We start from the raw sequence: 26,689 nt of genomic DNA on the forward strand, positions 1-26,689 counted from the left end.
ATGTTAAGAAATGAAGAAATGTCTTTTTTTTTTTGAGACAGAATTTCGCTCTTATTGCCCATACTGGAGTACAATGGTGCAATCTCAGCTCACTGCAACCGCTGCCTCCTAGGTTCAAGCAATTCTCCTGCCGCAGCCTCTGGAGTAGCTGGGACTACAGGCATGCACCACCACACCCAGCTAATTTTTGTATTTTTAGTAGGGATGGGTTTTCACCGTGTTGGTCAGGCTAGTCTCAAACTCCTGACCTCAGGTGATCCACCTGCCTCAGCCTCCCAAAGTGCTGGGATTACAGGCCTGAACCACTGCGCCCAGCCTGCCTGTTTAATTTAAAATTAAAACTAATAAAATTCAATATTAGTTCTCCAGTCACTGGCTACATTTCCAGTGCTCAGTAGCCATGAGGAACTGCGCAGATACAGAGCATGTCCATCATTGGAGAGTTCTCTTGGACAGTACTAGAATATTGGGTCAGAACCTGAAGTTTCTAATGCCATACCTGGCCTCCCTCTGAGCCTCGTCAGCTTTCAGTCCTGCTCTGGTCCTGTCCACTGGAATACTTGTTAGCACAGCCGAGGCAAGCGTACCCCCTGGTCCAGCTGACAGAAAGCATGTGTTTGTGCAAGCTGTGTGATTCCCTTGCCAGGTCAGTCCTTGTGGATTCAGATTGTTCAGCAGTGGCTCCATTGGTGGTAGACCAGGCTATAGAAAGAGAGTCCTTGTTCCTCAGAGTCTCCAGATTCCTTCTAATGGCCTGCTGCAGCTCAGCCTCTCAGCTTACCCACTCTGCAGGGAAGCATCAACTATCCCTCAGCCCTTATGGTTCACAGTGTACACTGATCAGGTGACTTGACCAGCTAAGCAGGTATTTCTCTCCTTAGGGATGAAAACTATGCCTGTATCTTCCCACAACAAATCTAGAAAGAATGGAAGAAAGGGAAGGCTAAAATTTGCAGGAGTTTTCCAGGTTATTTCTAGGGCCCATGGTGGGGGTCCCGGGCCAGGGAAGGTGGAGTACTCCAGGGTGGGGGTAGGGGAAGGGTAGGAGGGACGGGCATAGTTTTTAGAGTGGGTAGAGTCCCTAACCAGGAGATTGCTCTGGTCCTGGTTCACTTATGTGTTTTGAGCCTCAGTTCCCCATCTGTGTTTGGGCTTCTTGTCCTGCTTTTCATGCTCCATTGCTTGGGCTTGAAAGGGGCATGGAGTGAGTCCCTGGGACTGTCCTGGCCTCACTGTTGGTTTGTTTACTGCTTTCTCTGCCATCTTCTGCTGTCATGTACTGTTTTCCTGACTCCCTGCCTGTCTCTTGTTAAACTGTGAGATCCTCCTGGGCAGGGTCTGTGCCTTGCACTTCCTTTATTTTGCCCAGTTCCTGGGCACATGGTTGGTGTTCAGCAAACACTTAAAGAATCAGTTGACCCTGGTTTGAGCTGCACTGAGCAAGGGAAGTTTGTCCATCACTCTAGTCCTATCTTTGTTGGGTTAAATAGGTTGGGTGGGTTGCGTTGTACATGGGTTGGGGAGCTGGTGCCTGGCTAGATCTGGTATTTATAGCAGGTGTTCACAGCTACATTTTTGTGCCTCCAAAGAGGGGAATGCCCCAGGGGTACCTAGAGGGGGTGAGGGTAAAGAGAACCCCTTGTTCTACCACCTTGCCCTCCTAGTCCCCTACCCTTCCTGGGAAGTAGCCAGGAGCCTTTTTTACACCTGGAGAGAGGGGCATGAAGAGGGCAGGCCATGTCCTGGCAGCCCACTGCTTGGTCAGCTGTTTAGCTCTCAGCATGCCAGGGATGAAGGGCTCTGTTTCAGCAGGCTTGAGGGGAGATCGACCTCCCTGGGCAAGTCTGAGAAGTGGCTGTCCCTGTTACCACTTACCGAAAACAGTTCCACAGGGGACCAGGTGCAGCTGGGTAAGGCATAGAGCCTGCTCCCCTGCTGACTTAGAGACGCGGCACGTTACTTTCCCTTCTTTCATTATCCTCCCGGCCACATACAAAGAAAGCACTCTTACCCTACAACCCCGGGTATTTGTAAACAAGAAGTTGATGTATCAGGAGCATCTCTAACTTGCCTGTGCGCCAGCCTTCCTGCTCTCCATCAAGCCTTTTGATCCATAACCTTGAGGATTGATGAGGAGGTGGCATCATTCCCATTTTGCAGATGAAGAAACCGCAGTCATGACTCCAGGCTAGGGAGTAGCCAGTACTGTACAGGCTTGTCTGTCAAATGTTCTTTCACTCCACTAGGAAGGCTGAGGCCTTGCCAGAGTCTGGTTGGGTGTTGGGGGTTAAACAGGCTTGGAAAAGTCCGTGCTTAAAACCCTAGCCCTTGCGGAGGGGAGAAAGGTTGTGTGTGTCTGAGGCATGGTACTCGTTCCTTCTGCCTCTCGCATTTCACAATGGGGCTGTGTCTCAGAGTGAAGAGTTTCCATTTCCTGTTGCCTGGCTGTCTCTCATCTTGGGCCCCAGGTGAGGGGAGTTGGAGTTTTTCCAACCCCCACCCTATCCCTCGCCTCAGCCTAGCCTCTGTGTCCTAGGAGGGCCTGGCAGTAATTTTCCATACCTTTAGCACAGAATGGCTCTGTGTTTCTTAATCCCAGTCACGTCCTACGCCCCGGTTGGCTGGGGATGGATGGTGGGCGGGGGCAGTGCATATAGGGCAGAAGGGGCAGAACAGCTGTGCCTGGCTGGCCTCGCTGCTTCCTGGCATACCTGGACAGTGAGGGCAGGGACGGTACATGGTCAGGGACACCAGCCACAGGTATTAGGCTCCCTCTTCTTTCCCACACTATTTGGGGATCGTCTTTTAACTGCAGCTGGGTGGCTTCCAAATGGGGGCCTTGGTGGCCAGAGCCCCTGGGTTAACTGATGTGGCCTGAGATCTGAGTCAGGGAGCCTGAACTTGAGGGTAATACTCCTTTAGCTTTTTTTTTTTTTTTTTTTTTTTTTTTTGTTGATACAGAGTCTTGGTCTGACACCCAGGCTGGAGTACAGTGGTGTGATCTGGACTCACTGCAACCTCCACCTCCCGGGTTCAAGCAGTTCTGTCTGCCTCAGCCTCCTGAGTAGCTGAGACCACAGGCATGTACCACCACGCCTGGCTAATTTTTTGCATTTTTAGTAGAGATGGGGTTTCACCATGTTGGCCAGGCTAGTCTCGAACTCCTGATGTCAGGTGATCCACCTGCCTCAACCTCCCAAAGTACTGGGATTATAGGTGTGAGCCACCACACCCAGCTTCCTTTTGCATCTTGCCCAGTGATTTTGAGGTTGTTGGACATCATCAAGGTCCTGCTCTTGTCTCTAATTGTGACTCAATCTTCTGGTGGAATTTGAGTTCAGGATTTGGGGGTCATCATGGCAGAAAACCCCCTCCCACCCTGCAAAGAATGCCATCCATCCCAGGATGTCTGTTTGCTGGTAGTTTCTTGTACAATTTATTCCAGAGAGGATGGAGGCCAGCTGTTGTCTGTCTCCAGACACAGACTGAACCAAAGGAAATGGGCTTGGACTGCAGCCGGAGGGATTTAGGTTAGAGTCAGACAATAAGGAAGGATTTTGGGACAGGTGGTTGGCTCTCAGGAGGATCCCGCAGGGGGCTTTGAGAATAAGGATGAGGGCAAGATCATGCTCAGAGGCCACGGGTGGATGAGAAGACCAACTCCTCGAATGAGCTCCTGGGGGCCCGGTTTGGGTGGGAAGGGGAATGTTGTGTATTAAGCAGGCAGGGAGCTTACTTCATAGGGGAAGAGAAACCCAGAGGCCCCACCCCTGGTAGACGATTCATCCCATCTCCTGGTTCCCCCTGGGCTCTTTTTTAATTAATGAAGAGGTTTACAGTTTAACCACTTGATCATCTTAAACAAATTATAATAAATGGGTAGGTTTAATAATCTCTTATCATCAAAACCTCAGCCCTTAAGGATGGCAGTTACTTATTACCCCAAGCTGCCAGCTACAGGTGCAGGGGGAGAGGGAGGAAGGGAGAGCAGGTGAGGAGGCCGCTGGGTTGGGGAATTTGCTAGGTTGTTAGGTGCATTCTGAAAGGCAAGAGGTGGGGTAGTGTCAGGCCAACTCTTTTCAAGGGTACAGGTATAACCTAGAGGGACAAATGTGGCACAGGGTCAGGAGCCACCTTCCTCCCAGAGAGATAGGAGTTTGGCAATATTGGCAGTGGGGATCCTTGTCCTTAGAGCCCCCGGCAAGGGGGCCCAGGGTAGGCAGATGTGTCCAGGGGAACAGGACTGGCAGCCACCAGGACTAAGGAGCTTCGTGGATCGGAGCATCCTTCCTTCCTGCTGCTGGGAGGGCAGGAAAGCAGCAACATGCATGGGGAGAGCTACAGCCATGAGGCCTTCAACCACCCGACATCCACTAGCTCCTCCCCACCCCTTCTCACCTGCCTGCCTCCTTCCTCTGGAATCCTGCCTGTTCCAAAGTCTGCTGGGGAACTGACTCACCAGGGCTAGGACCTCTGGGGGCTTTGGCCTTGCAGACAGGTGGAGGAGGGAGGAGGCCCTGGGGCCCGGAAAGAGTCATTAACCTGCATGGTGCCTGCACCTGTCTGGGCTCCCTGCCTTCTCCAGTGGAGCCAGAGCCCAGCATCCTGCCTTAGAAAGCACACGTCTTGGAGACTCAGTCATTCATTTGGCAAATACTTGAGCACATACTCGAGCTAGGCTCTCTTCTGTGATTAAGGGATGCATGGGTCTCTCCCTGAAGGGCTCGTGGCCTATTTAGGGCAGATAACTAGGAGGCCAGAGAAACAGATGAGTGCAGTGAAGTGAGGAGCGGGAGCAGGATGGAGGCTTAGTGTTTCAGGTGGCATGGTCTCTTTGAGGAGCAGTTGTTGAGATGAAGCCTGACTGAAGTGAGAGTCAGTTGCGGGAAGTCACCTGCAAAGGCACAGGGGCATGGAGAACTGCTGAGCTGGAGGGACTGGCCCATGCCCAGGAGGTGGTAAATGGAAGGAGAGCATTGCTGTGAACACCCAGCCTGGCTCCCCAGCTCTGGAGGCCGCGTGCAGCAGACACAGACCCTCAGAATGGAGGGATCCTCCCCAAGCTGCTTGTTCTATTCACAGCAATAATAGTCATACTTACTTTCCTTCCCAGTGCTCATGTCTGGAACATCCTCCATGTACCGGGCACTGAGCCGTTCATCATGTCTTGTAATCAATACCCCAACAGTGAGGTAGTGACACTCTCATTTTCCAGATACAGAGCATCAAGCTCAGAGAGGTGATAAGACATGCCTTGGGTAATCCACCAGTGGATGCTGGAGTCAGGATTTTGAACCCAGTTGTGTCTGCTCCAAAGCCAGGCTTTTCCCCAGTGCCTTCTCCACTGTGCTGCGCACAGAGGGCTCCACACTTGACATTTGTTTTGGAGAGACTGGTCAGCCCAGCTTGTGCGCCAGTGCAGACCTGGGCGGGGAGAATGGGAAGCAGGCCAGCAGGCGATGGGCAGCTGGACTGCCCGTGAACTCCACCTCCCTCAGGTCATTGGCCTGGGATGGGGAGTTGGCGAGTCAGCAGTTCCCATGGCCTCCTTCATGGCCTGTCCAAGGACTGTCTTTAGAAACCTTGAGTGACTGGTGGCTTCCTGTGCTCCTTGACCCCACCCCAAGGTCAGGATAAATCTGAGAGGCATCTACAGGGGAATGGGGTAGGGAGCGTAGGCACCAGCTTGCCCTAAATCATACAGTCAGGTCAGATTTGTGGATGTGACCACACAGCACAGCCCGTTATCTTTGCTACGTCACCACTGTCCACCTGCACCTTCCCTGCTGTCCTTTGGTTGGCGTTTCTCAGCCTAGTTCCAGGTTGGGAACGGAGGGTGGGTTGTTCTGTGGACAGGGCCTCACCTGCTCTGTGCTCTGTCACCAGCTTGCTGTGTGGCTTCACCATCTCTCTAGCCTCTCTGTAGATTCCTCATCTGCAGAATGGGAATAGAATATCCATTTTGCCTGGTTTCCCTTCAGGGTCTATGTCTCAGATGAGACTGTGGTGAAGAAGTTACGGTAATGAGAGGTGCTTGGTGAATGTGGGGTTTTGGTGGGGAGATGCTGACTCAGGCCCTCATTAACCGAGTCAGGGAGGAGTGAGCCAGGCCTGAGAGCACTGCAGGCCTCCCTGGAAAGGACAATGGGCCAGGGGCCCAATCCAATGGCAGGGGCTTGGATTAGAGCCCTAACCCCACCTTAGAAGGTGACCTAACCTCTCCCTAGTGACTCACAGCCTTATTTTGGAATGAGGGGAGGCTGTTCTGCCCAGCTGGACAGGCTCAAGGGGTCCAAGCTGAAACTTACCTGTCCCTGCTCACACTGTTGTCTCACTAATTGGGAGACACCTCTTGGCATCGGTGAGGGCAGAGAGGTGTCAGACACCCCTGGGATCTGAATTCTGGGGGCTAGAGAAGGGGACAAAGTCACAAATCCAGGCCCCAGTGTCCCAGATAGCACAGAGACACCAGCACAGGACCATTGACCTAGGCCACAGCCACCCTGGGCAGGGCAGTGGTTGTGAATTGCAGGTAGAGAAGCTACAGGTAGGTGAAGGATGTCCTTCTTGTCATTTAAGCCTCCCTGGACACATCCCACCTTCTCGGAGAAGATGAGGTAGGGAAAGATTTTGAGAGCCTCAGAGGGTCATCAGGTACGTGTGTTTGGGAGGGACAGGGCTCTTTCCTGCTCACCATGGCCGTTCTCCGGCACACAGTAGTGCTGTGGGACCAGGAAGGGGCCCTTGAGGTCCCCTGCATCCGCACGCACAGGGATTTCCAGTGTCAGTCACTGGTCAGCTCAGCCCTCCAGGTGCCTGAGAACACATGCTGACATCCCATCCTGAGCCCCGGCCCCACCAGTCCTTCAACTGCTTGCCTTAGCCAAACCTGCAACCTCAGGTCAGCTCTACCCTGGGCTTGCTCTCACAGGAGGGACACCCAGCTGCCCCCTGCCCTGGGGGATTACCGTCCTAGCCTGAGAACAATGCGGGCAGGGTCACCTGTCTTGTTTTCTTTGTTCCTCTCAGTGAGAACAGGGCTCCCAGGCCTCTGAAAGTCGGAAACCCAGAGGTTTCTGCTGAAAACCTGCTCCCATCTGGCAGGGGCTTGCCCTCCTGAGCGTGAGACCTAGCAGTGCTTCTGGACTCTGCAGAGGCTGCTGAGAGATGGCCCAGGAGGGCGGGGTGGGGGAAGCCCAAAGGTGGACAAGAGGACAGTCATGCCTGTGTGCATGCACAGCCTGCCTGGGGCTGACTCCGGGGCGGGGCTGTGCTCAAGTCCCTAACTAGGAGGGAGAATGGTTTGGGTCTGGGACAGTGCTTTTGAAACTTGGATCACCTGGGGGAGCTTTTAAGCATTCTGGTTCTCAGTTCAGGCCCCAGACTATTTCTGTTGGCCTCTCTAGGGGCAGGACCCAGGCAGGAGGATTTTTCCAAGCTCTCTCAGGTGATCTGTGTGAACTCCAAGTTAAGAAGCAGTAGTATGGTGACCAGTGAGCTAAGTCCTGAGGATGGAAATGGATTTTCTTGAATGTGCTGTGGAGAGAGGGGGTAGGGGAGGGATAACCTGCCCAGGCAGGAGGATTCCAGTAGGCATAGTCCAACCTCCTCATTGTATGGAGAAGCGGGCAGGCAAAGCAAAGATTCTTGGAGGCTGTCAAGGCAGAACTGGCAAAGCTGAGCTGAGCCTGGGTCTTTAGGCCCTGCCCTGACATCCTAGCTCACCAAAGCCTCCAGCTATTGATTTGGCCCACCTGCCTTCTTCTCCAATGTGATAGATACTCCAGGTGGGTATTGGAACAAATTTGAGAAAACAGATAAGCAGCCAGAAGTTAATGAAGTCCGCTTTACAGCAGCCCAGCTCTGGTCTGTGAGGAGATGGGTGCGGCCCTGCTGCCCCCGGTCCAGTATCTGCTCCTTCCCTGGAAGAGACAAAGCTCAGGAGAGCTGGGTTGGCTGCTGGTGCAGGGATCAGGGTGGCACCACTGGGCCGTCGCCAATACCTTGCTGGTAAACTATAGCTGCCCTCCGAGCCACACCCTGGTCACCTGAGCCGGGGCAAGAGGCAGTAAAGAAAATACCAAGAATTCCTCCTCTCTGCCCTGCATACTCCTTTCTAGACAGGAAGGAAGGAAGATGGAAAAGGCCTGAGCCCTGCCCCCCTTGTCAGCTTCCACTAGGGCTGCCCCTGCATATCAGAATCACTTTTGGCGCTTTTTAAAAGCCATGCCAGGTCAACAGAATATCTGTGGCTGGGGACTAGGCATAGTATTTAACCTCCAAGGAGATTCCATTGGGCAGCCTGTGCCGAGAGCCACTGCCGACGTCTTGCTTCATTGTCAGACTGGGTGGGGGACCATTGTCAGGCTGGCTGGGGGTTGGGAGGGAGTCAGACTAGAGTTCAGAGAAGCTGCCATCTAACAACTGGCCTCAGCCACACCTGGGGAGGTACCAGGCGCTGCCTGAGGGGTATGGAGGGGTGGTGAGGATGGAGTGGGACCAGTGGTGGCATTTCTTTCCCTCAGCAGCCTGCTCAATTTGCTTGGTTGGACAGGAAACTGGCCAGGGTGGCTGGGAGCCTAAGGGGGCAGAGGCCAGGAGGGATGGGGCTTCTGAGGAACGGGGTGAGGCATCTTGGGCTTGCCCGTTTCTCCCCCGCCCTGACGCCCAGCTGTCAGGTGGCCAGGGAACATCTCTGGAGCTACAGTTCCTTCCTCCCTGTGACCTGAGGGAGCTGATGGATCAGACTGAAAATCGACAGTTTTCTCTGTTAAAATGGGGAAACGGGAAGAGGTGGCAGTTATGAAGAAGGTTAGGGACAGTGTTCTCCCCCTTTTCTGTCCTCCAGGCACAGGGCTTGAAAATCCTAGTCCTTCTTTACGACTTGTCCAGGGCATGCTAGTTCCTCTGGTTCAGCTTTGGGGATGAGTGGCTTTGCTCCTGGGTCTCAGGTCTCTGCAGGGTCTTGTTCCTGACACACATGTGAATCATAATATTGATTGCAGATACATTTATCTAGTGCTTACTGTGTCCCAGGTGCTTTTTGTATGTTCAGAGTAGGTGTTATTTTCCAGACAGAAACTAAGGCTGGGAGGCCAAGGTTTTTACCCAGAGACTTGCTGTCAGCCATCGAGAGATCCCTCTGATTCAAATCCAGATTGGTTCCACCTTTTCCATGAGCACAGGTCTGTATTTGAAAGATGGCCCTGTGGCTTCCTAGATAGATAGAGCTCAGCCTGAGCTGCAGCAGCCTTGCTGCCAATGGGATTGATTGAGTGTCCTCAGAGAGGTGGGGCTTTTCGATTCATTAAGGAAGGTGGTCAACTGGAAGTAGATGTTCAATTTGTATTGAATATTCTGTTTCCTGATCTCGGCGCATCCACTGCCCTTGTGGAGTTTCCTGAGGGGACAGGCCTCCCTGCAGGAAGGACGGTCCCAGCCACCTGCGGGACCTCTCCCACTCCACTCCTGACTACTCTCCTACCTTGAACCATGTCCTCCAGGCCCTTGTCTGCCTCCCTCACCTTGCCCCTTCCCCAGCTCCTGGCCCCCTGCCCTCTCCTCTCGGCCTGGTGATCCCCACTCTACCACCCAAGACCAGCTGGATGCTGGTGGTTTCAGCAGCCCCTGTGAGCCCTGCCACGTCTGGGGTCTATGCCTCTCCTTCCTGCCCTCTTGCTCTAAAGGCCTCCACCTTGTCTAACTGATGAATTTAGTTAAAAGCCAATTGCAGCACAATGTTGGAAGTGGTTGGGGGTGGAGAGGCACTAGAGGACAAGTTAGTGGAGGCCAGGGTATATACCCTTATTTATTCAGATTTATTTAGTCACTCATTCCACAAATATTTGTTGAATAGCTACTGTATGCCAAACAGTGTTCAAAGTTTGAGGAATACAGCAGTGGAAAGGAAAACAAATAAAAATCCTGTTCCCATGAAGCAGACATTTAGGGGAGCCTCTGCATGCCTGTAGATATTGCCTGGGGGGCCGTTTCATGTGTATCTAGAAGCCCTCCTGCGTGCCTTTCCCCCCACCTCTATCTGGTGCAGTGGTTAGGCGCCACCTGGGTTCTCATCCCAGCTCCGCAACAGACTAGCTCTGTGACCTTGGGCAAATGCTTCTGTTTCCTTATCTGTCAGAAGGAGTAGTAATAGTATCTACTTGAGAGGGTATTGACATTTTGTGAGATAAGTAATTTGAAGTGCTTACCTTTAGGTGCCTATCTTCATAAGTGCTTAAATGTCAACATATTACTTATGAAATAAGGATGAATAAGCCACGTTCATACCCCTTACAAGGTGGCTGGGAGGGGAGGTGAGAGGAATAAGTTTTTTCTGTACTACCAAGCACCATGCACACAAGAAAATTAGCTCTATTTTACCTTCCAGGGCCTGATTTTACCGTCCCTCCACAGGGCCAAGTGAGCTTTGACACACAGTGAATTAAGAATTGAGGCAGCCCAGAATGGTAAAGGAGGGTTGGCTCATGAACCACTGACAGTCTAGGAATCTAGCAAAGGCTGGAATTGACAAAGATTATTAAGGCTGCATCCTGCACAGGAAGAAAGAGTCCTGCGATCCTCCAGTGGTGGTGCCTGTGGAGCTGGAGGCAGGGCCAGGAATGGCTCTATGGGTGCCAGATAGCTGTGATCCCAGCAGGCTAACATCTTCACTTTGGTTTCCCCCTACCCCACCCCATAAAGGGGAAGCCCCACCTTGCCCTACCTGCCCATGTCTGAAGGTGGACAGCATGTCCCAAAGCCCTGGGTGTGCCCACAGTCTAGAGCCCTCTCTCCAGGAAGGGGATGCCCCACCACTGCTGAGGGAAGCCTCAGATCCTTGGGGGATGAGGGATGTCTGGGAATTCACATTACTCAGCCAGCATAGTGAGCGCCTGGAAAGGTGGAGTCGGAGCAGCTGGACATCTGAAGCTCTGGGCGAGGGCACACATGGCTGTTTCCTCACTGGAGCAAGAGAATGAGGGCTGGTCAGAGTGGCTGGACTGGTTTTAGGGCACTGTTTTTTCAGCTGGTGGGAAGGGGGTGGGAGTATGCACAAGCCTCTTTCCTGTGGCCTTTATGGGGACAGGGGATAGGAGAACAGCAGTTAGGGTTCTAGTCCTGGCTCCATTGCTTTTTGCACTTTGTTAACCTCTCTAAGCCTCAAATCCTCAGTTGCAAAATGAAAAAAATTGCAGTATCTTCCCAGCAGGATTCTGTCCTCACTAAATGAGCTAAAGGCACATAAAATGCTTAGCCCAACCCTTGGCACATAGTAAGCCCTCCGTAAATCACAGCTGCTTTATGATGATGGTGACGGAGACAGGGAACTCTACTCCGTTCCCAAACAAGAGCTGGGCCTGAGCTGTGTGCAGGCTACCCTTTTCCCATCACTCTCCAGGCTTGTATGGAAAATGAAAATATTGTCTCGTGCGAATTTGGGAGCCAAGTTAAAGAATCCAGCCAGTGAACAGGGGCCACCTCCTCCCGTGAAAGCTGTTTCCCTAACCCCGGGGACGGGACGCCTTGTCTAACAGGGTGTTTACCTGGCTCTCTCATGTCCCACCCCCTAACCCAGTGATGGCCTCAGTCCTGGGTCAGCTTTTCTGTTCTGGGAAATCGATTAAAGCTTCCTCTTCTTCCTGCATAATCCCAACCGTGATCAGTGAGGTGGCCACAGAGACACACAGTGGGAATAGGGAGCCGGCGCCCCAAATTCACATCTAGACCTCAGCCCCCTGAACCCAGCCTTCCTCCTCTGCCAAGTGATGCCTGGCAGAATGACAGGAAGAGCCAGCTAGGTAACGTGTGTAAAAGCCCCCGGCGAGGGGTGTTTGACATACAGCAGCACTAACAGTGCTTCTCTCCACCAGCACTTGCGTGGAGCCGAGCTGATTCCCAAGCCAGCTGCTTGGGAACCACAGTGGAAAAAGCAACACAAGGGACACTGGGGGAGCCCAGGGGCAGGCAGACCCAGGCAGAGGGAGGCGGGGAGGCTTGAAGTTGCAGACTGGAAACCAGACACTCCATAACCTAGCCCAGTTCTGTTAGGTAACCAACATCTCTCTGCCCCGTGGGTATAATTGCCACCACTGGGCCTTTGCAAGGAACGAGTAGTGCTTGCAGCCCCGGGGAGTTGGGGGCTCTCTCCAGTGTCTCCTTTGCCTGCCCCTTGCTGGGCGACCACGGAGTGATACTTGAGGTCATGCAGAAAGCGCAAGATGCTGTGGCTGCCTGATAAGCCAGGGCTTGAGGCTGCGAGCTGGTGCCCAAAGGGCACACCGTCAGTAGGGTGAAGGGTAGAAAGCCCAGCTCTTTCACCTATCCCTGCTCCCAACCGTAATGCCTTCTTCAGTTACCCTGTTTTGCCAGTTCTTTTGTTTGATGTCTCCTTAGCACTTAATAAACCATTCCCAAATCACAGGTTACTTTTGGCAAGCTAGTATTTCCCAGGGGGAGCAGTGTTGGCCTTGTGGGTGGGGTTGTCCTGTGAATTGCAGGGCATTTAGCATCTCTGGCCCCCTGCCTACTCAGTGCCAGAGTATCTCCCATCACCCATTAGAACAGACATGGGAGGAGGGCAGGGATTCTGTCTGTTCACTGCAGTATCCTCACTGCCTAGAACAATGCCTGGCACATGCAACGTTCCTCCTTAGAAAGCATTTCTAGATAACTCCAAAAGACACTACCATCCCAGTGGAAGAACCCATGTTCCAGACATAACTTCAACAACACCCTTGATGGATACTGGCTACCCATGATCTAAATACTTTGCATTATCAGAAACTGATTACTACAAGGAGTAGCCCTTTGTAGACTCATTATCCAAAAAAGCCACCCTATCTCCCCTTTGACTTTGGCCTGTTGGTTGGCATATCATGTGAAGTCTGATACTCCATTTGACACAAGGTGCCCCATACGTGGCCTGACCCTGCAAAGAGCAGTGGGCTTGTTACCTCCCAGCCGTGGATAGACCTGGAGGTGACATAGCCTGATACTTCATGTACTTTTCTTGTGACAGCCACCCTAGTGTTTGTTGATTCATGGTCATCTAATATCCAGGGACTTTTCCCTTCAATCCTCTACCAGTCTTTTCCAATCCAAAGTATAAGACTTAAAAATGTAAGTGGATACATGGATGTTGTTGATTTGGGCCCCTATATCCAGCCAGATGATTTTGCATCTTGATACCGCTATTGCCGTGTGTTAGTTATCTTCCCATCCCATCCTTATCCCCAATTTTGCATCCACTACACATTGTGTTGGTAAGCCATGTCTGTCCTCACAGTGCTGTGGTTTAAAATATTGAAGAAAGCCAGGCCTTAAGCATGGTGGCGGAGACTCAGTCTGGGTTGATAATGATCAACACCTCCTGGGGTTGTTTGTCCGCCTTTGAATGGACCCAATGAATCCTGGCTCCACTGACATTTCTGTGTCTTGTCCACATGAATTTATTTAAGCCCATCTGTTAGCTGCCTTGCTGATATCTAGATGGACTGCATTCCACAGAACTTCAAGGCTTTACAACCTCTTTGAAAAGGAGATGCACTTAGCTGAGCATGACTTGGTCTGGGTGAATCTGTTCTAGTTTCTAGGGCCCACCACTTCCTCTTCTGCATGTTCCAAACATTCTCTTCTCCCCATTTTGAAGTTTGCAAGAGTTCAGGTTTGTTTTCTGAGTTTCTAGAATCCACCCTTTTCCTTTTTGTGAAAAATTGGAACAGCTTGTCTTCTGACATCTTTCCTGTTCCCCACGATTCCATGGGGATGATGGTCAGTGATTCAATGATCATTCCAAGATGTTTTTGCATGTTCTTATATACTCCTTTCTTGTAGGGCGGTTCGGTTGAAGATCGATATCTGAGATAACAAAGGTAGATGCCAAAAGAGAGCTGAGTGGTTCTGCTTTCTCTACCATCTGTTTAACATAACATGGCCCTGGTACTTCCTCATGCCCTTGCTCCAAACAGATTTGATGTTTTCAGAAAGCCATTGAATGGTCTTTAGTATTTGTTTTAGCTCTCCTGTTGGTCTGTTAGTATCTAAATGTCCTTTAGCTGTTTCACATTGAAATGGTCTGGCCACCTAGACAGAGAGCTCTCTGAGGGCAGGGGCTGCCTTGGCCAGAGTTTGGTGTGACAGTCCCCACTTTCCACTTGGATGCTGCACAGCCTTCACAGCCTCTGGGGAGATGCTCTGGAAATACCGGAGGAAGCAGGGCAGCGAGCAGTGTGATTTGATGGTCTGACAGACAAGCATGCTGTCATGGAAAATTCTTTGCAGAGTGTGCAGATCCATTTACACAGGCCCGCTGCTGCTTCTGCAAACTGCGCATTCCTTCAGAACAATCCACCCATGCCCTTTTCTTCCCACCAAACCTCAGTCATGCCTTGGGTAGGTTAGAAACAAGATTTTTCTGTCTCCCTCTGTTTCCATCCCTCACTCTTCTGTCTCTTCTCTCTCACTTCTTGTCTTGGTTTTTATAGGGAATTTGGCTGAATGCCTAGATTCTGGTCTGGATGGCCCACCCATCTTCAGGCCCTCCTTGGGGACAGGACTTGAATCCCAGATTTAGAGCCCTTTTTATGAGGCTTCTGGAGTCCAGGCCCTGCCAGCTGATAAAGCCCCACAGATAGGTTGGGGCTGGTGAAGGGGGCAGAGTTAGGGCCTAGTCAGATGGAAACAGGTTTGCGGTTGGTGGTATTGCAGGAGTAGATAAGTTCCCACACCCACCCCACCCCTGCGGTCCCCAGCAGTCTCCAGGGGGACATCCCATCCCCAGGTGGCCTCTCACCTGCTATCCACAGCTACTGGAAGCTCTTTGGGGATTGATAGCACAATTATGAGTCACCCTGAAATGTATTCACCTTCTGATCTGTCCCTTCCCAGACAGTTGCTCAGCCTAAAGCAGAGAGAGAAAGGGCTACAGGGAGGGAGGGAAGTGAGCCTGTAGAGGAGAGGGTAGATTAAGAGTCCTAGACTGGAGGAAAGAAGGACCTGCTGATTTGCATGCCCTCAGAGGACAAGTCAACAGGGCACTGAGCTGACCTCAGCAGGTATCCTACAGTGGGCTGAAGGGTGTATGGGGGCCCCTTCCCAGCCAACCCTGAACAAGGACCTGGTCTCTGCAGGTAGAACACCCACCATGGAGGACTGGGTGGGGCACAGGGGACCTCCTGTGTGTGTTTGCCTTTGTGCTTTTTTTGAGAGGCAGACTAATCTAGTGCAGTGGTTCTCAAAGTATGGTGCCTGTCCATAGCATCACCTGGGAATGTATTTAGAAATGCTCCTTTTAGACCTCCTAAATCACAAACTCAGGGTAGTAGGGCCCAGCAGTCTGTTGAACAAGATTTTCAGGTGATTCTGGTACATGCTAGTAAGTTGGAGAAGCATTGACACAGAAAGAATGAACTTCAGAGCCAGATTGTCTGGGTTCATATCTTTACCATGGGCAAAACAGGTAACCTCTCTGATCCTCTATACAATGTTTTATCTGTAACATGGAGAGACACTGCCACCTTGTTATTAGGATGATTAAATGAGAATGTTTACAAAGAGTGTAGTGCAGTTCTGTCAATCAGCATCTGTTCAGTGTGGCCTCAGCTCTGACCTTTACTGTTTCTCATTATAGGTGGTATCTGATGCTGCAGGACAGGGTGTGGCCATAACAGGGAACCAGACCTTCAACAATTGGAACTGGCCCAATGCAATGATTTTTGCCGCAACTGTCATCACCACCATTGGTAAGTCTTCTGGGACCTGTAGGACACACACATCCATGCCCTAGCTCCTCAGAACCTTTCCAGAAACCCAGCTCTGGTCACTCAGTCCCGTTGGGGGTATAATCAGGCCAGTTGCAGGCTATCCTTTTGATACTTTCTTAGGCATTAGTAAGTCCTTGATAGCTGATCATGCCTGGGAAGGTTTCCATGAGTCTCGACAGGGGGCCCTTTGAGCAGAAGCAATGATACAGCCTCATTGCCAGAGCCATGCAAGAGATTAACGAGGCTGCTCATTGTACAAGCCAAGCTGGGTGTCTATTTCAGTTCTCAGGCTGCATAGCCAATCAGTCCAGAAGTTTGGCTCAAAACACAGCTTGTGTTTCACCATTCTGTGGGTTGACTGGGTGCAGCTGGCTGGTTCTTGCTTGGGCTCCCCAATGCAGTGGCAGTCAAACAATGGCTGGGCTGGAGTCTTCTGAAAGCCCAACTCATCTGATGGTCCACATGGCCCCTCCCATCACCGGTTTGACAGTTGATGCTGGCTGTTGGCCGGGAGTTCAGCTGGGGATGAAAACACAAGGCCTCCGCGTTTGTTTGGGAATCAAGATGAAAAGCAGCAGGCTTCTTAGACCTCACCTGTCCAGTGTCACTTCTGCTGCCTAGACTAATTCTATGGCCAAGTAAGCCACTAAAGCCCAGATTCCAAGGGAAGAGGATTAGGCGACAACTTGATGTGAGCGGTTGCATAAGAAGGGAGGGAATTGAGGATGGCTATCTTTGGAGACCATCTACCACAGTGCTTCTGGGGAATCTGCACAAAGACCGTGTCTTGTAACTTGCACGGTGGTACCATATGGACTAGTGGAAGACCTGTTGACCAGGTTTAGTCCCTGCCTTCAGGGAGCTCCTTGTTTCATGGAGGAGATATAGCCCATGTCATCATAATTGCCTTATCAGTGATCATGATCAGAGTATGATCAAGTGAAATGTCATTACTTAAGTACTGATAATAGATTAGTATCAATTTATCTTAGAGAATGGGCTGTGTGTGTGTTGGAAGCCAGGCCAACTCTGGTTCGACCACCGCTCCTGTTCTTGTTCTCACTCTCTCCTTCCTCAGGATATGGCAATGTGGCTCCCAAGACCCCCGCCGGTCGCCTCTTCTGCGTCTTCTATGGTCTCTTTGGGGTACCGCTCTGCCTGACGTGGATCAGTGCTCTGGGCAAGTTCTTCGGGGGACGCGCCAAGAGACTGGGGCAGTTCCTTACCAAGAGAGGCGTGAGTCTGGTACGTCTCCTACCCTGGGTGCTGGCAGAGATGGGGGAACCATGACAGGTGAAGGGAGGACAGGAAGGCTCCAAGAATTGGACAGGGCTGTAAGAGGGCAGTTTCAGCGCTCCTTGCCCTCCTGGGTCAGGCTGGGTACACAGCTAGCTTCTCCTCTAGCTGCCTCCCCAGCCCTCTGGGTGCCTTGGCTGGGTTTCCAAGTCTCTCCACTGTTGCCTGACTTGACCTCCTGCTCCCCATCAGCGGAAGGCGCAGATCACGTGCACAGTCATCTTCATCGTGTGGGGCGTCCTAGTCCACCTGGTGATCCCACCCTTCGTGTTCATGGTGACTGAGGGGTGGAACTACATCGAGGGCCTCTACTACTCCTTCATCACCATCTCCACCATCGGCTTCGGTGACTTTGTGGCCGGTGAGTCCCCACCTCTGCCTCCTACCTCTTTTTCTGCTTCTTTGGTTTCAGTGCAGCAGACCTATGTTGGGGGGTGGGGGCTGGTAGGGTTCCGTGTTGTGGGCACTTCTCTTACCCAGTGGGATTCTCAACCCACTCTGCCAGTTACAAGAGGAAGCCAAGACATGGAATAATGGCAGAAGACTCTTTTCTCTCTGGTTCCCTTTCTCTTCTCAGACATGGCTTTTTCCCTCCTCCTTTCCTCTCTGCTCAGTCTCTGATCTCCTTTCTGTTCTCCCCTGACTCCTGAGCTTGGCATCATGGCGGGGCTTGCAAGTAGGGCCTTCTGCCTGCAGGGTTGGTGCTTGTTATTCAGGGAACCTCTGAGCCCACCAGTGTCCCCTCCATGCCCTCAGCAGCTTTTCATCTTTCACAGAGCAGAGGGAGCTTGTCCTGGAGGCATGGCTGAGAGGCCTGGGGCCTTGCTCCTGTATAGGCAGCTTAAAGACAAGGGAGCCCTTCTCCCCAGCTGCCCTTCCCCACCCCTCAGACCTGACACTCCCTCCTACTCCTCCCCTGCTTAACCCAGGGAAGCAGTGAGGTTCTTTGGCGCCTTTGTCTGGAGGCCTGTTGCCAGCTGGCCCCATCCATGCATGTACTTGCTTGTGCTTGTGGCCTGCACAGCATCTTGGTTACTAATCTTCTTGACACCCTGTTTGACCCTGTTGACCCAGCACCCCAGTGACCTCAACTTCTGCTCCAGAGGCCTCGGTTCTCTACCCCCTCCCTTTTGCCCAGAGGGCTGTGAGAGGCCACTAGCCTTGTGCTTGATATATGTGGCATCTGGGAGCGGCTGGCTGAGTTGGGGGAGGAACAGGAAAGAGAGGCATAAACACTCCCCTGACCCTGGCCAATCTGGGCCTGCTGTCCTGGACGGTACATATGGACAAGGCACAACCCTGCCATTGCCCAGCCCTCGAGGCCCAGAGCAGGCTAAGGAGATGCCTCTGGTATTAGGGAAGTACAGACGTACATTTAGCCATACTTTCTCAACTCCAGCAAGACACCAACCCCCTGCCTCAGCTTCCTCATCTGTAAAATCAGTAAAAATAATAATCACTGTTCACGAGTGCTGAGGGTACAGCCTGGCTATATCAATGTGTGCCTTCATTACTGTCATCATCAAACTCTGCTTAGGATTGAGAGCCTTGAGCAGGATTCACAGCACCACTCAGGGCACCTGCTATCTGAGCCTGGTCAGGGGAAGAGAGACAGCACCTGGAGGAACCTCTAGTCTGATGAGAAAGGTAGCCCCTTTCCTCCAGGTCCCTTCTATAAGTTGTCCCTGTCTAGTCGAGGGGGCAAATGGAATACAGGTCACCATGCCTGTATGTGTAGTCATGTAAGATATTTCAAATAATCCTGGAGTTTAGGAGAACCATCAGAGCTGTAGAGGATAATCCAAGAAGGATCCCTGCAGCAGGAGGGGCTTGTGGAGCAGACGTCCCTCCTCCGGGTTAGGGGAGAGCCGATCTGAGGCAGCCAGAAAGAGGAAGTCAGGGAGGCAAAGCAGACCTTCAAGGAAAATAAAAATGGTTCCCAGTATTTCCTGCCAGGATCAGTGCTTCCTGGGTCATCTCGACCTAAGCACCAGCCTCGTTTGTAATCCACCAGTGTGAGTCTTGCTCCAGCTTGGAGGGTGCTGGCGGCTCCCTTGTATAATATCCATCTGTTGAATTTTTAACTGAATTGTACCATATATACAGAACAGCTGGGGATGGTAGAAGAATCAACAGAAAGGCAAATACTCATGAACTATTTCTTGACCCACGTGTTGGTTACATTGCCATTGCCAGTACCCCAAAGTCTGGGGAAGTTTTGAAGTTTGAAGTTTCCTTCAAACCTCCTTTGAAGGAAGTTTGGCTTCCTTCAAAGAGTCACTATCTTGACTTTTTTCTTTTTTTTGAAATGGAGTCTCTCTCTGCTGCCAAGGCTAGACTGCGGTGGCGTGATCTCGGCTCACTGCAACTTTTGTCTCCTGGGTTCAAGTGATTCTCCTGCCTCAGCCTCCCGAGTAGCTGGGATTACAGATGCCCGCCACCATGCCTGGCTAATTTTTGTATTGTTAGTGGAGATGGGATTTCACCATGTTGGTCAGGCTGGTCTCAAACTCCTGAGCTCAGGCGATCCACCCGCCTCAACCTCCCAAAGTGCTGGAATTACAGGTGTGAGCCACCGCACCTGGCCTGTCTTAACTTTTTGTAGTTGAGGAAACTGAGACTCAGAGATAGGCTGGAGACTGGGATGGGGTCATGAATGACGGCAGGCCCAAGCCCTTTGGAAAGATGGGATATAGTCTAGGGTCTAGAACAGGCCCCTTTCTATCCCACTGTACCCCACTCCTGTGCTCTGGCCTGACCCCTGCTCAGATCACACACCACTGGCCGGGCCCTGCTAACTCTTCCTGACCGCTGGACTTCCTGTCCACTCAGGTGTGAACCCTAGCGCGAACTACCATGCCCTGTACCGCTACTTCGTGGAGCTCTGGATCTACCTGGGGCTGGCCTGGCTGTCCCTTTTTGTCAACTGGAAGGTGAGCATGTTTGTGGAAGTCCACAAAGCCATTAAGAAGCGGCGGCGGCGACGGAAGGAGTCCTTCGAGAGCTCCCCGCACTCCCGGACGGCCCTGCAGGTGAAGGGGAGTGCAGCCTCCAAGGACGTCAACATCTTTAGCTTTCTTTCCAAGAAGGAAGAGACCTACAATGATCTCATCAAGCAGATCGGGAAGAAGGCCATGAAGACAAGCGGGGGTGGGGAGAGGGGCCCGGGACCAGGCCCGGGGCTGGGGTCTCAAGGTGGTGGGCTGCCAGCACTGCCCCCTTCCCTGGCGCCTCTGGTGGTCTACTCCAAGAACCGGGTGCCCAGCTTGGAAGAGGTGTCGCAGACATTGAGGAACAAAGGCCATGTATCAAGGCCCCCAGGTGAGGAGGCCGTGACACGGGCCCCTGAGGACAGCTCCCCTGCCCCCGAGGTGTTCATAAACCAGCTGGACCGCATCAGCGAGGAATGCGAGCCGTGGGACGTCCAGGACTACCACCCACTCATCTTCCAGGACGCCAGCATCACCTTTGTGAATGAGGATGCTGGCCTCTTGGATGAGGAGACCTCCAAGTCCTCACTAGAGGACAACTTGGCAGGGGAGGAGAGCCCCCAGGAGGGGGCCGAAGCCAAGGCAACCCTGAACATGGGCGAGATCCCCTCCTCCGACGAGTCCACCTTCACCAGCACCGAGTCTGAGCTCTCCGTGCCTTATGAACAGCTGATGAATGAGTACAACAAGGCTAATAGCCCCAAGGGCACGTGAGGCAGGGCCGGCTCCCCACCCCACCTTTCACGGCCTCTTCCCCCCTCATGGGGTGGCCTGAGATGGCCGGGACCCCTGGCCCCTGGTGGGGGGCAGCCTTGGAACTGGGAGAGGGGGCCAGGGGCCTTCCTTACCTTCCATCATCCCCAGTTAGTTGCAGGCCCAGGACAGGGCCTCTGTTCTCCAGCTGAACCATACCCTGGCTGTGGGGGCATCTGTCCTGAGCTTAACTGGTGTATCTCACAATGCAAAGACATGCAGTCTGGCCAGACAGGTAGGCAGCAGTGACCCTGAGGAGGCCTTGCCTGCAGGGTCTTTGCCCCGGCATTTGGTGGTCACACAGTTCTCTGAGACCCAGGGCCTCAGCTGTTTACCAGTATTACTGAGCTCAGCATTTGGGGAGGGAGCTCTGAAGTGTCTGGGGAGGTACCACTGTGCGTAGGGTCAGGCATCTCCATACGTACCTCAGCGGGGGCAGGGCCCGCCCGCATCCCAGCTGTGGGCCTGCCGGTCTGGTCGGGCACCTACTACAAACTGCAGTGGGGTGGAGGCTGCTGGAGGTCAGAGTGACATGAGCGCAGGGGCTCAAACAGTTCTGACTCAGGGCCTGGAGACAAGTCCCATGTGGGCCCGGGGCCGGAGGTCCCCATCCTCCTCATCCTCCTTGTTGGTCCACTCAGGCCCAGCCCAGAGCTCTGTTCCCTGTCCCTGGCTTTCTGTGGTCCCCTGAGTGGTCGGAAGGAGGGAGAATGGCAGGGCATGAGTTACTGGAAGCCAGGACTGCTGGGGTTGCTGACCAGGGAGCTACAAGAGTGATGCTCAGCTCTGGCTCGTTCTACCTTACCCCTCCTGCCTGCTGGAGAACTGCACACCCCACCCCCTGGCCCGAGGACCTGCACTCCCCATCCCACTGTCTTCTCCTTCCCTGTGCCCAAAACAAGGACCTCACTGCCCGCCTTCTCCTCCCACCAACCCACTTGGGCCAGGTAGGGTGAGGCCAGATTGCTCTCGGCCCACAAATGGGCAATGGTCAATATGTGAATCAAGCTCCTTTCTATAGCTACTGTCTGATGTGCATGTGTGTATGTGCAGTGCATGTGTGTGCACACACACATGTGTACCCGTGTGTGTAAAGGAAAGGATTTGGGCTGGGGAGCGAAAGATAATGTGAAACTGTTCGTGGACTCTCTGGTGAGGGGTGGGCAGAACTCGCTGCTACTGGAGTTCTTGGGTTCTCCGTGATGTTCACCCTGGGGCTGGCCCACTGCTTCCTGAATGTTTTTGTTATTCTTTATTTTTCTATTTTATTTTTTTAACAAACTGCTGTTTTTATATACCTGGAATTTGTTGTTGGCTTCAGAGACAGTGGTTAAAGAGCAGGGTCCCAAGGACTGGAAGGTCTGGTGTCTGCCCTCCTGCCCCACAACTCAATTGGGCCTTGCTCAGTGACCTCAGTCAAGGCCATGATGTCAAGGGCCATGTCCCCAAGCAGAGGTGGAGAAGGGGACACTGAGGTGAGCAAAGATGGGAGGGGTATCCACTGCAGGCTACTGGATGCTGGGCAGGAGGCAAGTCATCAGACCCTCCCAGCCCCCTTCATTCTGTGCCCTCTGCCCCTCTACTGCGGGGCAGTGGTGCCAGCGCCCACCTCCCCAACATGTGAAGACAGTGATGGGTACATGCCCACGCCCCCACTCCTCCTTTAGTCATTTGTTGAGGCTGCCACCCGGCAGGGACATAAAAAGGAACAGCCTCGTATTTTTCTGTGAAATGTTCTAATGAACTCATGTTGTTGCTGGTTGTCCTGGCATCGCACACACTGTATGTACATACTGGCAATGATGTCAAATGTAATTTATTTTAACATTTTTACAATAAAACATGAGGTGGACAGGACAGCTTGGTGTGTGCTGTGTGTGGGGCAGGGCAGAGAGGGGTTGGCTTGTGGCCTCTGAGCAGCAGGGGACCCTGGGAGCATCCACAGAGAGTAGGGAGGACTAAGGATGGTCTGGAGGGGAGGAAAGAACAAAAAGGGATGAAGAGCAGGGAGAGGCAGGCCTCTGGGGGAGGTAAGGATGCGGGAGGAGCATTGCAGTAAAGGTTTGAGATCAGGAGGGAGTCAAAGGAGCAAGGGGAGAGGCAGGGCGATCATGGCAAATGGGTGTCACTCACCACTTTGTCAGGCACTAAATGCTTGCACTGGATGATACGTGAGTAGACTCATTTGACCTGGCAACAGCCCTATGAGGCGGGCAGTACATCTCTATTTTATAGATGAGGAAACAGGCACAGAGAGATTGCCTTGCACAAAATCTCAGTAAAAATAGGAAGACTAGATTCAAACCCAGGCAGCCCAGCTCCTGTCTGTTCCCTCCGCCACCGTGATGAGATGGAACACACCTCCTGTGGTTTTCTGGCACACCCAACATCTCTGGAAAGGACTCCTGTCTCCAGGTAGGTGACCAGAGAACTTTGGCAAAGCTTAGGCCTTCTGAACTCGAGGGGTGGGCAGGAGATGTAGAGGCTGGGCGTGGGTACAGTGGACTGGAAAGAATGTGAAGGAAGAATGGTGCCAGGCTCAGCTGGGCGTCTGTCTCCATCTGTCTAAAGGGAGGCTTTGTCAGGCTTCAACTGGGGACTGGCCCCTTCTATGACCATTTTCATGAGGGCATGGATGTATGGATGTGTTTACAAAGGATTATATGTATTTACCAGCCAATTATCTAACGATGCCATCCCTCCCTCTCTGCCAACATCACATTTCCTCCCTCTTGCTGTCTCTGCTCCCCCCCACCACCCTTCTCCCGCCCCCACCACACACAGGTCCAAAGTTCTCTGGTTTGGCTTTAACCACTTTCATCCTCAAGGCAATCACAGTTCCTTAACCCTGTAAGCCCCACCTTTATTCAGCACTTGGCCTGTTCACAAAGCCCTTTGACAAACACAGCCCAGGTTTTTTGGCCCATCTACAGTAGAGACCAGAGCTTGGGCACCCACTCTCTGTGTGTTTCCTCATCTATGAGGGCACCCAACTGGACTGAGGGAGTTTTGCAGAACTGTGCTCACAGATGATAAAGCACAAACTGAAGATTGGGTGGAGGTGCAGCCTTGGGTCACTGTGGCCAGGGTTAGTCAGAATCTTGCTGAGTACGAGGGGGGAGGTGGGGAAGGTGGGGCAGCAGCTAGTGCAAAGGGTGGGGCCCAGGAGGCCCCAAGTTCCCGAAGGGTCATGAACAGGGGACGGGTGCCATGTGAGGGCATGGGGAGCCTCCCATCACAGTCTGGGGAGCTGTAGGGTGGATGGGAGTGGGGACAGTGGAGGAGGCTGGCAAGTAGGTCCCAGATAGGTGGGAAGTCACTGGAGATAACACTGGCAGGGAAATCCTGTTAGTCATTGATGTATTTTTGTTTTGGATACTGAGTCTCACTGTTGCCCAGGCTAAAGTGCAGTAGCATGATCTCAGCTCACTGCACTGCAGCCTCTGCCTCCTGGGTTCAAGTGATTCTCATGCCTCAGCTTCCCAAGTAGCTGGGACTACAGGTGTGAGCCACCACACCTGGCTAATTTTTGTATTTTTTTTTTTTTATTCTTTACTGTTTATTCTAATCCTGCTATCAGTCTGCCTCCTAACACTAGCCTCAACAACAGGCTTTAAATCCAAAGACTTATATAAAAATTTGCCAACAAGTCAAAAAGAACCTTTATTAATTTTTATAACTGCCTCTTATGCTTTCTTGCCAGATGCCTTTGGAGAAGGTGCTTTCTGGAGTGGAGNCCAGTGTGACCCAGGAAAGCAAAAATGCTGGACACTGGTGGAAATTATTAACTTTCAAAGTAAAACAAAGTGATTGAGTCAATGGAGTTAACAACTCATCCATCTAAATAGGTCTTTATTTTATTTATTTATTTTTTTTAAATGGGGTTTCACCATTTTGGTCAGGCTGGTCTTGAACTCCCGACCTCAGGTGATCCGCCCGCCTTGGCCTCCAAAGTGCTTGGATTACAGGCGTGAGCCACCACGTCTGGCCGGGGTCTAGCTTTTTGACCCTTCTGAGCTTCAGGAGCAGGCGCTGCCTTCTGGCCTGCGGCTTTCCGGGCAGGAGCTTTCTGGGCTGGAGCCTTCTTGCCCGCAGCAGTCATCTTTTTTGCTGGAACTCTAGCAGCAGCTGCGGCAGCAGTACCATTAGCAGCAGGTGGTTTTTTGGAAGAAGCTTTCAGGAGAGCTGCCTTTTGAAGCTTCTTAACTTCATTCTTGATTATTCTGTTCCTCATTTTCTTTGCCTTCATAACTTTAAAATGATCACAATCTGTCATGTTGGCTTTCCTTTCTCTGGCTTCAATCTTCTTGGCCCATCGTGTGGCTGCCCATTTTGTACTGATGTCTGCCTTCTGCCGGTCTTGTTGGACATAATTCTGGTGGGCACTGTGTGGAAACTTGAGGATGAAATCAGTGAGCTGCATGCATTTGAAAGCCATGGCCCGTCTCCTCGCTTTAGTGCAAGGCCCATCATCCAAAGTCCTGTTCTGATCAGTAACATCTACAATCACGACCAGTTTTCCTGCATGAGGTCCAAAGGAGATGTAGGCCACCTGGCCAACCTCCAAGAAGCATCTGAACACCACTGTGTTAGGCAAGAAGACAATTTTTGCAGTTTTTAAAGAGACAGGGTTTCACCATGTTGGCCAGGCTGGTCTCGAACACCTGACCTTGGGTGATCCGCTCACCTTGGCCTCCCAAAGTGCTGGCATTACAGGTGTAATCCACAGCGTCCAGCTGTCATTGATGTATTATTTTTAATGCAGGGCAGAGAGAATTGGATAGGCGAGGCCTGCTGAGGCACTGGAGCCCTCATGGAGGCAGCTCTCCTCCTCCTGTGGGCTCTGTTCCCAGCAGGCTTCTCCGCCGTCCTAGTAAACCAGCACCTGCTCTCCACCAGCATCACCTGGACTCTCCATCATTTGTTCCACTAATGTTTACTGAGCACCTACTATGTACTATTTTTCTCATTTTACAATGAGGAAATTGAGACAAATACAGGATTTTTTCTTTTCTTTTTTTGAAACAGAATTTCACTCTTGTTGTCCAGGCTGGAGTGCAATGGTGCGATCGCGGCTCACCACAACCTCCACCTCCCTGGTTCGAGTGATTCTCCTTCCTCAGCTTCCTGAGTAGCTGGTATCACAGGCGTGAGCCACCACACCCGGCTAATTTTGTATTTTTAATAGAGACGGGGTTTCTCCATGTTGGTCGGGCTGGTCTCAAACTCCCGACCTCAGGCGATCTGACTGCCTCAGCCTCCCAAAGTGCTGGGATTACAGGCATGAGCCATTATGTGCCCAGCTAGGATTTTTTTCCAAGCGGAAACAACCTTATTTTTTTTTTTTTTTTTTGGGACAGAGTTTCGCTCTTGTTACCCAGGTTGGAGTGCAATGGCGCGATCTCGGCTCACCGCAACCTCCGCCTCCTGGGCTCAGGCAATTCTCCTGCCTCAGCCTCCTGAGTAGCTGGGATTACAGGCACGCATCACCATGCCCAGCTAATTTTTTGTATTTTTTTTTTTATAGAGATGGGGTTTCACCATGTTGACCAGGATGGTCTCGATCTCTTGACCTCGTGATCCACCCGCCTCGGCCTCCCAAAGTGCTGGGATTACAGGCTTGAGCCACCGCGCCCGGCGGAAACAACTATTAAATGGCAGCAAAGCAGTTTCCCTGACTTGCATTCCCATTACTCATTCTACCCTCCAAGTTTCTGATCTGACAGGGGAGACAACCTCAGAACCCAGAGTCTGATTGAGATGGGAGACAGTGTCTCCCCTCAAGGAGTCTAATCTGATGGGGAGGGGAACACAAAGACCGTCAGGGTCCCAACCGGGCTTCTGACCTCCTGAATGACCCTGGAGGAGGCATTTAGCTCCCTGCCAGAG

General features: G+C 52.1%; 2 protein-coding genes across 2 annotated transcripts in view; one reads left to right on the top strand and one right to left on the bottom strand.

Moving 5' to 3' along the window:
- KCNK5 (potassium two pore domain channel subfamily K member 5) overlaps positions 1–22,657 on the top strand; it is a 39,856-nt gene extending 17,199 nt beyond the window's left edge. The window contains exons 2-5 of the mRNA XM_017515283.2: positions 15,629–15,740; positions 16,840–17,006; positions 17,250–17,418; positions 19,890–22,657. Of these exons, the coding sequence (XP_017370772.1) occupies positions 15,629–15,740; positions 16,840–17,006; positions 17,250–17,418; positions 19,890–20,761 (1,320 nt within the window). The 3' untranslated portion in view covers positions 20,762–22,657. The remainder of the gene's footprint in view (positions 1–15,628; positions 15,741–16,839; positions 17,007–17,249; positions 17,419–19,889) is intronic.
- LOC108293743 (60S ribosomal protein L14-like) lies at positions 21,362–25,436 on the bottom strand. Its single transcript, XM_037733782.1, has 2 exons — positions 24,780–25,436; positions 21,362–21,487 (listed from the first exon to the last, which is right to left on the bottom strand). The coding sequence occupies exons 1-2, from the start codon at positions 25,236–25,238 to the stop codon at positions 21,362–21,364; spliced, it is 585 nt and encodes a 194-aa protein (XP_037589710.1). The 5' UTR covers positions 25,239–25,436.
- Positions 25,437–26,689: the final 1,253 nt, after the last annotated feature.

This window comes from Cebus imitator, unplaced genomic scaffold (assembly GCF_001604975.1).
Source record: "Cebus imitator isolate Cc_AM_T3 unplaced genomic scaffold, Cebus_imitator-1.0 Scaffold546, whole genome shotgun sequence".
NCBI classification, from domain to species: domain Eukaryota; kingdom Metazoa; phylum Chordata; class Mammalia; order Primates; family Cebidae; genus Cebus; species Cebus imitator.

Bases quoted from the DNA above. Each gene is read 5' to 3' on its own strand.
- LOC108293743 (XM_037733782.1), bottom strand. From the start codon at position 25,238: ATGGCTTTCAAATGCATGCAGCTCACTGATTTCATCCTCAAGTTTCCA. The intron at 21,488-24,779 runs GTGGCTCACGCC...CCGACCACTCAG, and splicing joins CTAGACCCCGGCCAGACGTG to GGGACCACAGAAAGCCAGGG.